This window comes from Silene latifolia, chromosome Y (assembly GCF_048544455.1).
Source record: "Silene latifolia isolate original U9 population chromosome Y, ASM4854445v1, whole genome shotgun sequence".
In the NCBI taxonomy this organism is placed as follows: Eukaryota; Viridiplantae; Streptophyta; class Magnoliopsida; order Caryophyllales; family Caryophyllaceae; genus Silene; species Silene latifolia.
The window spans coordinates 330862846-330872503 of record NC_133538.1 but is presented as its reverse complement, the minus strand read 5'-3'; the positions used below and the strand labels follow the sequence as shown (position 1 = coordinate 330872503).

The window sequence follows — 9658 nt, the reverse complement described above, 5'->3', positions numbered from 1 at the left end:
CGGGTGAGTCTGTATCGTGTAGGAGGTTGTATAGAGGTGTATCCATGATAGTTGAGCAAGTTGATCTACCTGTAGATTTGCTAGAGTTTCCTTTAGATGGTTTTAAGATGATAGTCAGGATGGATTGGTTGGGAAAGTACAAAGCTAAGATAGATTGTCATCAAAAGAAAGTTTCTTTAAGAGGTCCTAAGGGGATTAGTGTGTCTTATCGTGGGTTTGTTGTCAAACCCAAAGTTAAGTTGATTGCAGCAGTGACCTTGAAGTCCTATCTGAGGAAGGGGTGCCCGTTGATCTTGTGCCATGTGAGGGATCACAGAGTGGAGAGTCCGACAGTTGAGCAGATACCAGTTATGGGAGAGTTTCAGATGTCTTTCCAGAGGAAATTCCGGGGTTACCCCCGAAGAGGGAGATAGATTTTAGTGTTGAGCTGAAACCGGGGACGGGGCCAATCTCTAAGGCACCTTACCGGAAGGGTCCTAAGGAGTTGGAAGAGCTAAGGAAGCAGTTAGATGATCTGATTGAGAGGGGATACATTAGACCTAGTGTATCACCGTGGGGAGCACCAGTGCTGTTTGTGAAAAAGAAAGATGGGAGCTTGAGATTATGCATAGACTACAGGGAGCTGAACAGAGTGATAGTGAAGAACAAGTATCCTTTTCCAAGGATAGATGATTTGTTTGATCAGTTGAGTGGTGCAGCAGTCTTTTCTAAGATTGATTTGAGGTCGGGTTACCATCAGGTGAAGATTAGAGAGGAGGACATACCAAAGATAACTTTCACGTCAAGGTATGGTCATTATGAGTATGTGGTGATGCCGTTTGGGTTATCTAATGCACCAGCTGTGTTTATGGATTTGATTAACCGAGTCTTTAGTTAGTTCTTGGATAAGTTTGTGGGGTTTTTCTTTGATAACATCTTAGTCTTTTCTAAGACGAAGGAGGAGCATGAGGAGCATCTGAGGATTGTGTTGCAGACCTTAAGGGAACATGAGTTGTATGTAAAGTTCTCCAAGTGTGAGTTCTGGTTAGAGGAGGTTACTTTTCTGGGGCATGTGTTTTCAAAGAAGGGGGTAGCGGTGGATCGTGTAAAGATTGAGGCAGTTACCAAGTGGGAAGCACCAAAGAATGTAGCTGAGATCAGAAGTTTCTTGGGTTTAGCAGGATATTATCGACGGTACGTGAAAGATTTCTCCAAGATTACTAGACCTATGACAGCCTTGATGAGGAAAGAGAACAGGTTTCGTTGGGATGATAGTTGTGAGACGGCGTTCCAAACATTAAAGGAGCGTTTGACCACAACTCCAATCTTAGCATTGCCTGAAGGGAGTGAGAACTTTGAGATGTATACGGATGCTTCAAAGAATGGGTTGGGTTGTGTGTTGATGCAGAATGGGAAAGTGATTGTCTATGCTTCTAGGCAGTTGAAACCTTATGAGGAGAATTATCCTACACATGATCTGGAGTTGGGTGCAGTTGTGTTTGCTCTTAAGATTTGGAGACATTACCTATATGGGGCGACCTTTAAGGTATTTTCAGATCACAAGAGTCTCAAGTACATATTCACTCAAAAGGAGTTGAACATGAGACAGAGGAGGTGGATGGAGTTGATTGGCGATTATGACATGGATATTATCTACCATGAAAGGAAAGCCAATGTGTTTGCAGATGCTTTTAGCAGGAAGAGTATGCATTCTTTGTGCACAGCTATATCTTTGATGAGATTGAGAGATGAGGTGGGGAAGTTCGGGATACATATGATCCAGAAAGGGGATGCTATGGGAGATTTGACAGTGCAGCCTGATCTTTATGATGATATTCGCGGTAAACAGGTGTTGGATCCCAAGATTATTGAGTGGAGAGTTGGAGTAGAGAAAAGGACGGTGTCTAGATTCTCTATTCATACAAATGGTAGTTTGAGGTTTGATGGGAGGTGCTGTGTCCCTAATAATGAGGAGCTGAAAAAGATGATCATGACAGAGGCTCATTGTACACCATACTCGGTACATCCAGGTGGTGACAAGCTATACAAGGATTTGAAGAAGACTTTCTGGTGGCCTGGGATGAAGAAAGAAATAACTGAGTTTGTGGCTCGTTGTTTGACATGTCAGAGAGTGAAAGGGAAGCAGCGACGACCACAAGGTAAGATTCAGTCTCTTGAGGTACCTGAGTGGAAGTGGGAGTCTATTTCTATGGATTTTATCGTGGGTTTACCGAAGAGTCAACAGGGTAACAACATGATATAGGTTATAGTGGATCGACTGACCAAGTCAGCTCATTTTGTGCCAATGAAAGATACATGGACTAAGGCACAGTTAGCTATGGCTTATAGGAAGAATGTGGTGAGACTGCATGGGGTGCCTAAAGATATAGTGTCTGACAGAGATTCGAGATTTATCTCACGGTTTTAGAAAGAGTTGCAGGAGTCTTTGGGAACTACATTGAAGATAAGTATAGCATTTCATCCTGCGACAGATGGCCACACTGAGAGGACCATCAAGACTCTAGAGGATATGTTGCGAGCTTGTGTTATGGATTTTGGTGGTAGCTGGGAACAGAGGTTAGATTTGATTGAGTTTTCTTACAACAACAGCTATCACACCAGTATTGGCATGGCGCCATTTGAGGCTTTTATGGGAGGATATGTAGGAGTCCGATTTGTTGGGACGATAGTGCTGAGGCAGTAGTATTAGGATCAAAGATGGTACATGAGATGGTGGAGCAGATTAAGCTGATCAGACAGAGGATTAGAACGGCCCAGGATCGACAAAAGAGTTATGCTGATCTACATCGCAGGGATATAGAGTTGGGGACAAGGTTCTTTTGAAAGTGTCTCCTATGCTTGGGGTCATGAGATTTGGTAAGAAAGGGAAGTTGAGTCAGAAGTTCATAGGACCATATGAGATCTTAGACCGTGTTAAAGAGGTTACTTATCGGTTGGCTTTACCGTCTGCGTTGGATAGGGTACATAATGTGTTTCATGTATCTCAGCTGCGAAAGTATGTTAGTGACTTGTCACATGTGTTAAAGGTAGAAAACATAGAGCTGGATGAGTCCTTGTCTAGTCTTATCTTAAGGTACCTAAACAGATTCATGACCGAAAGGTTAGGAAAACTAGACATGGTGAGACAGTGTTGCTTAAGGTTCTTTGGTCTAATCATGAGGTTGAGGAGGCTACATGGGAGGCGGAGGAGGCCATGAGAGAGCGCTACCCGTTTCTTTTTTATCAGGTATGTATGGTTACGGGGGCGTAACCTTGTTTCTTTTAGGGGGTAGGAGATGGTCGCGAAGAGTTTTTACATGCTTTTTCGTTGGTTTTGATATAGTTAGTAGTTGTTTGAGTCGGGTTGAGTTTGGTTTGGTAAGTATGTTTTGGAGTTTTATGTTGAGTTTTGTTTTTGTTGTTGTGTTAGGAGAGTGTTAGTGTGTTTTTGTTTTGTTGTGGTTTGAACTTCGGGGACGATGTTCTTTTTAAGGAGGGAATACTATAATACTACGGTTTTATGAGTCTCTGGGTACTCTATCGAGTAGGGCTTACTCTGTCGAGTAAGTATATTTTGGTATATGAAACAGGAGTCTGCCTGTAGGGTACTCGATCGAGTAGCCTTGGCACTCGATCGAGTACGTGGCTTACTCGACCGAAAAAGTCGGTTATCGGGTGATATTTGACGAGTTTTGTTAATAATGCGGATTAATATATATAATACTCCGTCATCTTTTCCTAAACACTTTTACAAACCTAATACACAAAAAGAGAGATTGCAAACTACGTTGACGATTCATTCGCATTATTGGTAAATCCCGGAGCTAGAGGCGTCGGATTCCTTTGTTCTTTATATCATTGTGATCCTTGCGTCAAGGGTAAGTTCTACATATCATTTTTATAGCATTTGGTTAATGTTAGTTAAACCCTAATTTGGGAATTGGAGGTTTTTATGATTGTGTTGTTGTGGTGGTAATTGTATGAATATGTGTATAGGAGGAGGGTTCGTAGAAGAGAGGTTTTGAGACAGCTGCTAGATCGTCTGATTTGTGATTGCATTCCAGGTAGGGTTTCCCTACTCAGTATTAATTACATAATGTGTGGTGATTGTGCTGTAGTTAGTGATTGTTGATTGATTCAGACGGTTGTGATTTCGTATTATTTATTGATTCAGACGGTTGTTGATTTTGTGTTGTGATTACTGTTTATCTGTCTGTGATCTTCGGGGAGCGTCCCTGGCTGAGTGGAGTCACTTGCGGGAGTGGCTTCACGCCCTTGATTTGCCCTCTGTGGAACCCGCCACAGGAGGGGATGTGCACATTAATGAACATGGGTTTATCGCTCGATGGAGATGAGCGGGGCTTAGGTGGGAACGGCTGCGGTCCCCCACTAGCGGTGTGGAGTATTTGTTGCGATGGGTACTCTGGCAGGACTACTACACACTTTAGTGTGTAGTCAGTTGTGTGGAGAATTGGAGATTGATTATGGAGTTTGGGGTCTAATGTGACGATTGAGCTGTTTGGCATTGTTTTATCGTGATTTGTATTGTGTAATTAGTACTGACCCCGTTGTTTGTTTTATAAAACTGTGGTGATCCATTCGGGGATGGTGAGCAGTTATTGAGCAGGTTTGATATGATGCATATGGGCTAGCTGGGATGAGTCATCACTTGCAGTTATAAGAGTCTTCCGCTGTGTCGACGATGTCCTTTAGTTGTTCAGTTTTGGATAGTAGATAGTTTGGTTTTGGAATTGTATTTCATTTAACAGTTTTGGTTTGAGACTTGTAATCACTTAAACTATATTTACTTTTAAAGTATGTTTCTTTATTGTCTTATGATATTCATTGCGTCGGGTAACCGAGATGGTGACGTTCCTATACCTGAGTGGTCCTGGTAAGGCACTTGGAGTATGGGGTGTCACACAGTCAATTAATTATGTTGGAATTTATTTGCCAAAATCAGTTTTAGTCATGGTTAGCTTTACATAGTAACGTCGAGAACAACAAGGCCACACGAAGAAATTTGTTTAAAGAATTTTTCGCATAACTACCAAGTTCGACGCCATATTATATATTTTGCGTGAATTTTATAGGCTAACAGCAATCTTAACTATAGATATTCAAAAACAAATTATGTTATTCAGAGATCAACGAAATCTCCAAACACGATACATATACAAATGAGATACTTATTGTTTTGCGTATCACCAATTATTTTTACAGTGTTATATGCTTAATTGCTTACAGGCGGGAATATATTGGTTCATTTTCGAATCTCATAATTGTCCGTCTCAGGGTTCATTTTCGTGAAATTGACAACTGCGTTTTCTATTAAATAAAGAATGGTGGTGTGCGATTGTGCGTAACAATAAAAAAGCTAGAAGGGCTAATGATTTATCAATAATCAACTCTATTGACCCCGAAATTTTATTTGCACCAATTTTCAACAGACTTTTTTTCCGATTTCTATTACCAAACTATGACAACGCAAACCAATGTTTACAATCTGTTGTTCATGGAATTTTTTAGGACACACATGTATATTGTTAAAAATGTTCCTAATGGGAGCCCCGTGCATCGCACGGGCCTTCTAACTAGTGAATAAAATAAGAGTAAAAGTTTCCAAAATAAGAAAGGGGAAGAAAACCTGAAAAATCCGTTTAAGGAAATAGGGAAGAAAATAGTGAATAACCCGTTTAAAGAAATAGGGAAGAAAATAATAAAACTTTTTCTTACTTTGATTTTAAAAGTAAAGAAAAGTAATTATTCAATCGAGCTCGAGTCGATTCCATGCTTTATCCATTTAAATTCAAAGAATAACAATCTAATTTCAAGCTCGAGACCAAATTTACAAGCCTATTCCAAATCCACCAAAACTCAGTCTCAAATCGGCTCGATTACACGGTTAGAAATCCAAGTGCCAACTGCCAACCCAACATAACCCAAGGCAAGTGCCAACACCCGCACTTTCCTTACAATTCCCTTTCCCCCAATTCAATTTTACCGACCTCAATCAAATTAGCTTTACCTCTTAAGGGTGTGTTTGAATAGCAAAAATGGGGGGAAAGGGAAGGGAGGGGAAGGAGGGGAGGGAAAGGGAAAGAAGAAAAGGGGAGTTGGAATGGAGTGTGGTTGTTTGGATATAATTTCTCTCCAAATCAATCAATCAATCAATATATATAACTAAAGGAGACTTTATTTTTCTAATTATACTATTAGCATTAGAATTAGGAGATAATTTATTATTTACAATTTTTCTATTATATTTAGGAATATAATTTTCCTATTAGAAATGAGAATTAATCAATTATTTTAAAATTTTCCTATTAGAAATAGGAAAAAAATTAACAATTTATTAAGGCTTTTTTTTCCAAATTATACTATTAGAATTAGGAGATAATAATTATTTAAAATTTTTCTATTATAATTAGGAATATAATTTTCTTATTAGAAATGAGAATTAATTAATTATTTTACAATTTTATTATTAGAAACCGAATTTTTCTATTATACTTACGAATATAATTTTCCTATTAGAAATGAGAATTAATTAATTATTTTAAAATTTTCCTATTAGAAATAGAAAATAAATTAATAATTTATTAAGGCTTTTTTTCCTAATTATGCTATTAGATTTAGGAGATAATAATTATTTAAAATATTTCTATTATAATTAAGAATATAATTCTCCTATTAGAAATGAGAATTAATTAATTATTTTACAATTTTATTATTAAAATAGGAAATAAATTAATTATCTACAATTTATTAATATTAAAAAATTATTAATTAGTAGTCATATAACCGGACTCCTGAGAGGTTCTCTCTAAGGGCGATCTAAATGCGATTCTAGATCACTCTTCTTTCCGGACATGGCGAGACCACGCAACACCGTTCCGACCGCTATTCTCCGCCGGGGACGATCTCAAACAGCTCCAACTGATGAAGCTCTTTCCTCTCCCCAGGTATCTCTGCTTAATGATCGTATTAATGATGCTCTTGTCGCTTCTTCGTCTGCGAACCCTAGATCGACCTCTCGGATAGGGGTTTCTCCACCAAAAACCTCTACTCCTGTAGTTACTCCTTCGATTGCTGTCCCTACCCCTGTGGTTGTGCCTCCTGTGAAACCGACATGGGTTGAGAGGATTTCTAAGGCACCTGTAGGAATGGAACTTCATTATGTTCTGACTCGTGATATCTTGTTGGGGTTGTCATTGATGAAGCCGATATTGAAGATGAGCTGGCATATTGGTCAAATACTCTTGTGGGTCAATTTCTAGGGGGTAAACCGTCGCTTGTTCAGGTTCGGGAATTTGTTAGCAAGTCCTGGAAGCATGTGACAAAACCGGAAGTTCTTTATTACAAGAAGGGATGGTTCTACTTCCGATTTCACTCTGAGAAAGATTTATGTACTATCCTCAGGGGGCGTACTTAGAGCTTGGTTAATCATTCTCTGGTCATGAAGAGGTAGACTCCTCAAATCTCTAAGGAACTGGATTCTGTTTCAAGGGTACCAGTTTGGGTCACTTTGCCAGATTTAGATCCTATTTTTTGGTCTGAGAAGGCTCTAAGTAAGATTGCTAGCAAGATAGGTACTCCTATGTATGCTGATCCTGTGACTACTAACAAGGAGAGGTTATCATTTGCTAGGCTTATGATTGAAGTGGATGTATCACAAAAACTACCTGAGGATATACTTTTGTATACTCCTTATGGTCAAGTCCTTCAGAGGGTAGTGTTTGAATGGCTACCATACTATTGTACACACTGTAAGAAGTTAGGGCATGATGTGAAACAGTGTAGGTTTCTCAAAAAACCAGCTAAGGAACCAGTTGTTGTTGACCCTGTCACTACTCCCCCAGCTGCTGCTGAGATGAAGGCCCCTGCCACTGCTAAGGTGCAGGCCCCTGTCACGAAAGCATCTGCTGCAGAGGTGCAGGCTCCTGCTGCTGCTATTCCAGTGATAAGGAATGAGAGGTCAATAGAGGCAATTACAGTCACTCCTGATGAGGATGGTGTGATCCTGCAGAAATATAAGGTTGTTCCAATTCTTAATGTGGTGGATAATATGAGAGTGGAAGTTCATTTTGAGGAAGTGGAGTTTAGTGAGACTGAGGACCCACCCCCCATATCTCCATGAAAATTGGTGTTTGGAATATTCGGGGGATGAATAAAGAGTTTAAGCAGCATGAGATAGTGGACTTTTTTACTTCTAATAAATTGGATATTATGGGAATAAATGAAACTAGGGTCCGTTTTCCTAATTTCAACTCTGTTAGAAAGCGTGGTTTTAAACATTTTAAGGTTTTGCACAATTATGACTACCATTCTAATGGTAGGCTTTGGGTTATTTGGAATAAAGCTTCTTTAGTGGTTACTGCTCTGTCTTCTGGAGTTCAATGGGTTCATTTGCAAATTGAGGCTCCTGGATGTGTCACCTACCAGGTCACCTTTGTTTATGGCCTTAATTCCTTGGAAGGGAGGGTTGATCTTTGGACGTTTTTGAAGGGGATACAGCCTACTTGTCCATGGGTTTGTCTTGGGGATTTCAATTGTATGAGAAGTCTGGATGAGAGGATTAGTAATACTGCTGCTAACCTTCAGGCTTTAGTTGATTTTAATGATGCAATCAGTATGGCTGGGTTGGAAGACATGGTCACTCATGGCTTTGCTTTTACCTGGACGAATAAGCAAGAAGATGGTGATAGGAAATGGATGAAACTTGATAGGGTCCTAATTAATACTGAATGGGCTGCTGTGTTACCTCATTCCTATGCGGACTCTCTTGCAGCTGGGGTGTCTGATCAGTCACCCTTAGTGGTTCACATTCCTTCCACTGAAGTGCCCAGACCTAAGCAGTTTAGGTTCCTCAATTGCTGGGCTCAGGACCCTTCTTTCCCTGAAATTATTAAGGAGGTTTGGCAGGAGAGAATTTATGGGTGTAGTATGTATAAACTTGTCCAGCATCTGAAAGTGGCTAAGCAACATTTAAAAGTCCTCCATCACAAGACTTACTCTAGTCTTACTGAGAGAGCTAAAAAGAAGATGTGTGAGCTTCAGGACTGTCAAGGCAAACTTCAGAGGGATCCCATGAATGCTGCCTTGATGCTAGAGGAGAAAGAGTTATGTTTACAGTATTGCAACTTAAAAAATGCTGAGCTTAGTGCTGCTTGTCAGAGGGCTAAAGCTCATGGTATCCAGATGATGGATGCAAATACTTCTTACTTTTTTGCAAAAATGGCTGTTAGAGGAGTAGTTGTCATATTAGCAAGGTGAAGGACATGAATGGTAATGATTGCAATACTCATGACACTATCTCTGATGCCTTCCTTGAGTATTATAAAAATTTACTGGGTACTTCTACTGCCATTAAGGATATTGATCCTACCATTATTCTCAGTGGGCACTGCTTAGGAGCTCAATCAGAGGGCCTGCTCCTTCAAGAGGTTTCTGAGTCTGAGATTCATGATGCTCTTTTTGCAATTGATATTAACAAGAGCCCTGGTCCAGATGGTTTTTCATCTGGTTTTTTCCGTCAGTCCTGGGATATAATAAAGGTTGAATTCACTAAGGCAATCCTGGATTTTTTTCGAACTGGGAAATTACTCAAGGAGATCAATTCAACCCTGATCACTTTAATTCCTAAGGGTGATAGCCCTAGTTCTGTTCTGGATTATAG

General features: G+C 39.8%; 1 protein-coding gene across 1 annotated transcript; it reads left to right on the top strand.

Moving 5' to 3' along the window:
• The first annotated feature begins 8115 nt into the window (after window positions 1–8115).
• On the top strand, window positions 8116–9255 carry LOC141631397 (uncharacterized). Its single transcript, XM_074444073.1, has one exon. The coding sequence runs from the start codon at window positions 8116–8118 to the stop codon at window positions 9253–9255; it is 1140 nt and encodes a 379-aa protein (XP_074300174.1).
• The last annotated feature ends 403 nt before the right edge of the window (window positions 9256–9658 follow it).

What these genes read in the sequence shown, in the direction of transcription:
- LOC141631397 (XM_074444073.1), top strand. Translation starts at nt 8,116, where the DNA reads ATGAAAATTGGTGTTTGGAATATTCGGGGGATGAATAAAGAGTTTAAG.